The sequence below is a fragment of the Penaeus japonicus genome, unplaced genomic scaffold (genome assembly GCF_977035675.1).
Source record: "Penaeus japonicus unplaced genomic scaffold, GWHDUDI00000001_assembly GWHDUDI00000035, whole genome shotgun sequence".
Taxonomy (NCBI): domain Eukaryota; kingdom Metazoa; phylum Arthropoda; class Malacostraca; order Decapoda; family Penaeidae; genus Penaeus; species Penaeus japonicus.
In genome coordinates this window covers 19,999,946-20,004,945 of record NW_028234437.1, presented here as the reverse complement: position 1 = coordinate 20,004,945, position 5,000 = coordinate 19,999,946, and the positions used below count along the sequence as shown (strand labels likewise).

The 5,000-nt window shown below is 33.3% G+C and overlaps 1 protein-coding gene across 3 annotated transcripts in view; it reads right to left on the bottom strand.

Moving 5' to 3' along the window:
* The window catches only part of LOC122252924 (arf-GAP with dual PH domain-containing protein 1), an 18,609-nt gene that overhangs the window by 4,614 nt on the left and 8,995 nt on the right, over positions 1 to 5,000 (bottom strand). Inside the window, exons 6-8 of one of the 3 annotated variants that reach the window (XM_043015624.2) lie at positions 4,739 to 4,873; positions 3,979 to 4,201; positions 141 to 1,963 (exon numbers count right to left, since the gene is read on the bottom strand). In XM_043015624.2, coding sequence (XP_042871558.1) covers positions 1,896 to 1,963; positions 3,979 to 4,201; positions 4,739 to 4,873 — 426 coding nt within the window. In that variant the 3' untranslated portion in view covers positions 141 to 1,895. Of the gene's footprint in view, positions 1 to 140; positions 1,964 to 3,295; positions 4,202 to 4,738; positions 4,874 to 5,000 lie in introns of those variants that run through there. The other 2 variants (XM_043015625.2, XM_043015623.2) reach the window with 2 other exon arrangements.

Genomic DNA, 5,000 nt, shown 5'->3' with positions numbered 1-5,000 from the left:
ATGTGTCTGTGTGTATGCATTTATTCATGTATATATATGTGAATGTGTGAATGTGAATGTGAATGTGAATGTGTGTGTGTGTATGCGGTAAGGTTTATGGCATTTCTTAAAAACCTTTTTGTTCAGATTATAAGACAAAATTGGAAGCAATTCATTCTTTATTGAAACATTACCAAAATAAAATATGGTATAGCTTTTCCATTAATACAGCTTCAAACAGAGAGTTTACTTAAGTATCTACAATAGGACAATCAAGGAAGCAAAAAACAAAAACAAAAAAAAGGGTCGTAAACAAAAAGAATATTTACAAATATCAGATCTACTCTTCAAAAGAGTATTTTGAATAACAGGCATGGAAATAAAACAATAATAAATACTCTTCGAAAAGATATTATCAGGATCTGTAATATCTAGAGTGTAATAATGTTATGTGTGAATGCAAGATCAGGCAATTGCACATTTTCCAGCTGTTGCTGTCAGCTGTACTTGAGAAAAATAAGAATGGGTGCATTCATAATAATGAAACAAATAATCATTATCTACCATCAATACTAGAAATCATACTGCTCTTCCACACATCACGTGAACAACAATCATGTGAACCATACTGAATACGGATGAAACAAAACATCACTGGTATCTAAGTCTAACAAAATATAAAACATATATATTCTCTCTAAAGTGTTCTCCATAATCTCATCTAATCTAATCTCATAATTTCAGGTGGTTCTGTAAACATCTCTAGTATTCTAAAGAGGTATTTAGGTCTTCTTGCATTCTATTTTGTACATTTAGTACTAATCCAGATTACAATAGGCAAAAAAAAAAATTCAAGGAAATGCAGGGTAGAGAGTTTGGAAAATCAAAATTTAAAAAACGATAAATAAACTACTTATTGATGCTGGTAGTGCCTGTATACATAAAACCATCCAGTGGTTCTGTTTCATAATTTTCTTTAAACGTAAATGGCTCCACAAGGATTTAGCCTTCCTACACCTTCCTACACCTTCCTAACCTCATTTGTTTACCTCACTCCTTGAAAATTATTTTTTTTTAAAGGTTATATCTTTATCACTATTATCTTTGTTCTTAGGATTATCATAACAATTATAACAATGAAAGTAATAATTATATTAGTAACAATAGTAACAACTTTTTTAAATCACAAAAATTCAAGGAATTTGGGGTAAACAGGTGCAGTCAGGTAGGCCTATCAATAGACTCCTTGTTGACTAGGTGCTTGTGGGACCATATATGTATAAAAAAAATAAATATATAAATAAAAATAAAATAAAAAACGGATAGTGCATGTTCCCAGCATCTATGGTTTACGACATTGTAATGAAAGTGTGTGCAATTTAGGCTTAAGGATTTTTTTTTCTATATTATCAACTAATTTGATAGTGGACCTTTTTATTCTCAGCCTCTCAGACAAACTCATTAAATTACTAAAAAAAAAAGACCTAACCTAATAACAATGATGATGATGATAATAATAATGATAATAATAATAATAATAATAAAGGTAATAATAATCAAGTCAAAAGAAAAAACTAAAGCACTGTGCAGACAGCATGCTATTTCAAAACAGTCAAAACCAAATATGAACTACTTGTTGAATCATGATAAGCACTGTGGATTTCTGCCAAACTGGATCAAAAAGAAGGAATGAAAAACACAGAGTAAGAAAAAAAAGAAGTAATCATTACAATAACACCTCTGAACTACAACTTATGTAGAGAAAGAAAAAGAGAGAGAGAGAGAGAGAGGTAACGAAAAAGAAAAGAAACGCAATTTTCATTATCCTACAATCCATAGCAACAGATTTCTTTTCCTCGTATTTTCCTCGATTGCCCATTTCCGCTGAACGCTTGGCCTAGAGCTCATGCTGCAATTTAGTGTAGGATCCTGTTTACCAGCCAATTATTAACATGCTTTCTCCTTTGCCCGCTCGCTCGCATAACTGAAATTTAATTGGTTCAAAGGACTTAGATATATAATTTGTAACTCAATTAACTACAAAAAGAAAAATCAAATCAAATCATCACTGTAGCAATTATTTCATGTGTGCTGTTATTGTCTCCAACAAAATCCCAATGTAGATAATGTATGTTTTCATCGATCACTTTGTAGGATTTGATACAATCAATACCAATCTAAAAAAAAGATGATGTTAAATATATTCTTTCATTTGTGAAGCAAGAAGCAAGAAGCGATATCTTTCTGTCAATATGAAGCATAAATTTCGTATAAGTGCGTTTAAAGTATTTGTGTAACTACTTTCTCGTTTACAGACTTTCCATGTCACAATATGCAATACCTTTCCTTACCTAGCCTTTCTCTAAGTAAATAACATCCCTTACTATATTTTAAAAGCATAAATAAGCCTAGAGGAAAAGACTGAATTAGTGCTCATGTAAAATCTATGATCTTGCATTTAGAAGCTAAAGCTAAAATAATTGTGTTAAATCACTAAATTTTCCATTAGATATTATGATGTAAACAAATTAATCATAAAAGAAAATACTGGAAATAACTTCAGAACAAACTATGTACAAAGTATACAGGTGCACACATAATGTATATGTATTTCGTGTGTGAGTATGAGTGAGAAACGTGACAGAGGTGTGTATGTATTTGTATTGAGCATTCATATGTGAGTGTGTATGCTTAGGGGTTTGCTTAGGAGTGTGTTCGTGTGTGTTCATGTGTTTTCATGTGTGTATGTGCATACATGAATTTATGTATGTATTTGTTCATGGATTATTTTCATTATCTTTCTGTCAATCTGGATTTTTTGGTCATATTTTTTTGTATTTGCTTTTGTTCTTGCCTTCATAAGTATATCTAGTTTTTTCATTAATACCCAAGTATCAAATACCAAAAAGGAAGAAAAAGTTTCATGCATTCATTATTACCAGATCCAAAGGACAAACATTAAAATACTTAATACTGAACTACATTCATGCTACTTTTGTCCACATAACTTAACTTACAGAACAATATAAAAATAAACACATTTATATTGCCAATGTCATGGTCCTTTCATGCAATATATACAAAAGACAATGCAAACATAATGCACATTTGTTCTCCTCTAGGAATTTTTCTTCATTCCTCCACCAACACCAAACTATAACTATTCATGCTATTTAGTTCCAAATGCACACAAAAAAAAGTCAACAGCAACAGTTAGATTAATAAGCTTTTAGGTGGTACACATATCTATGGTGAATGATAAAGCCTACAATAACCATGCACATTTAATATTCAGATTTTTCTTGAACTATCAATATTTTTTTTTTCATTCATTATTGTAGGTATCATCACTTCAAAAAGCTTATTTTTTAAGACCAGGGAAGATTGGTTAGTACTTATGTATTGCAGAAGAAAATGGATATGGTAGGAATTGTCCTTAATACTTGCATACGTTTGTATTAGAGAAAGGAAAAATGTCATTTTAAGTTCTTCTTCATCATTTTAAACCACTTACAATAAAATCCATATTCCCTTCCCCAATGAATTGGGCCTTTTTAAAATACACATGGCTATGAAATATAATAATATGCTATACACATTGTTGAACAAACAATATACTGATGTTTAGTTCACCGGTGACTTATACTCAGTACCTATAAAAGTACAAGTTGTGCAAAGTATTGCCAATCCTCATACTGAGACTGACTGGCATAAATCTTGAAAACAGTAATAAGCACAGAAAGAATTCATACATATAAAAGTAAAAATTTCTTCATTGGTGACCCCATTACAGCCAATGAATACAGGAAACGCTAAAATGAGTAAGCCATATTTTGTCGGTACTGCCCATTTCCATTTTCTTGCTACAACTCAATATCTAAAATGTAACTAGGGTTATGTTTGGGTTACAGAGTTGCCGGTGCTAGTCCTACAAAAAGCTCAACCACGAATGCCGTGAGTTGCGTGCAGACTTCCTATTCTCTGAAATGGCCATCTTACTCTGGTTGTCTTGAGGTCTAAGCACTCGCTCCAGGACTGCGTTTATTGCCTGTATCCATCTCGCTCTCTCGTCCGACGTGGGTGCGGACATAACATACGTCCGTTCTGGGGTGGTCAGGGAGAAGGAGAAGTCTTGGTCTTTACACCCTCTGGGAGCACCTTCTTTAATACTGTAGTTGTCGTCCTTGTGGCCCAGGAAGATTTCTCCTCTGGGATAGGCGTCCTTCAAAATAAAAACCATTTTTGTTAATCACAACAACAAAGTGAAAGATTGCTTTGTGTCATTTTTGAGTCAAATGAGCTAGATTTGACAAGATTTAACTTAGTCATATGTAAAATTTTAAGTTTATTATAAAGAATTGACTAAGAGCTGCTTATATGTATGGAGGTGAATTAATTTTCAATGCACCACTTGCACCTATTGACACTCCCATAGGTGCCATGCCAGTAAGTTGGAGTTTCCTTTTGCTCAATCCTGTCAGCACACTGGATGTCAAATTAGATGTGGGCAACCTCCTGGCTTAATTCTAAGGGGTTTTGGTTCAAGAAATAGTGAGTGAGGGAGAGTGAGAGCGAGAGAGTGTGACAGTGAGACAAGAGAAACACAGAGATAGAAAGACAAAGAGATAGATAGTGTAAAAGAGAGAGACAGACACACACACAGACAAAGAAATGGATAGAGAGATAGCAAAAGGAACTGAGACAGACACAGAGGCAGAGAGTTGCAAAGACAAAAAGTTCACCAATAAAAGAAACTTACCATTGGCCCTTCATGGTACATCAATTTGCGGTCATCCAGGATAAACCATCTCTTTCTGTAAGCATCCCTCTCGCTTGGACCTGTTTTCGACAGCCATCCCTCGATAACAAAGTCTGTTGTTAAGTACGGCACCAACTGTGGCAGAAAATCAGAAGCAATATATTAGTATTCCAGGCTTTAAAACAAGGACACAAAATTATCCTGATGAAGTAATAACAATGGCAAATCTGAAAGATATCACTCCAAATAAGTATACAGAGAA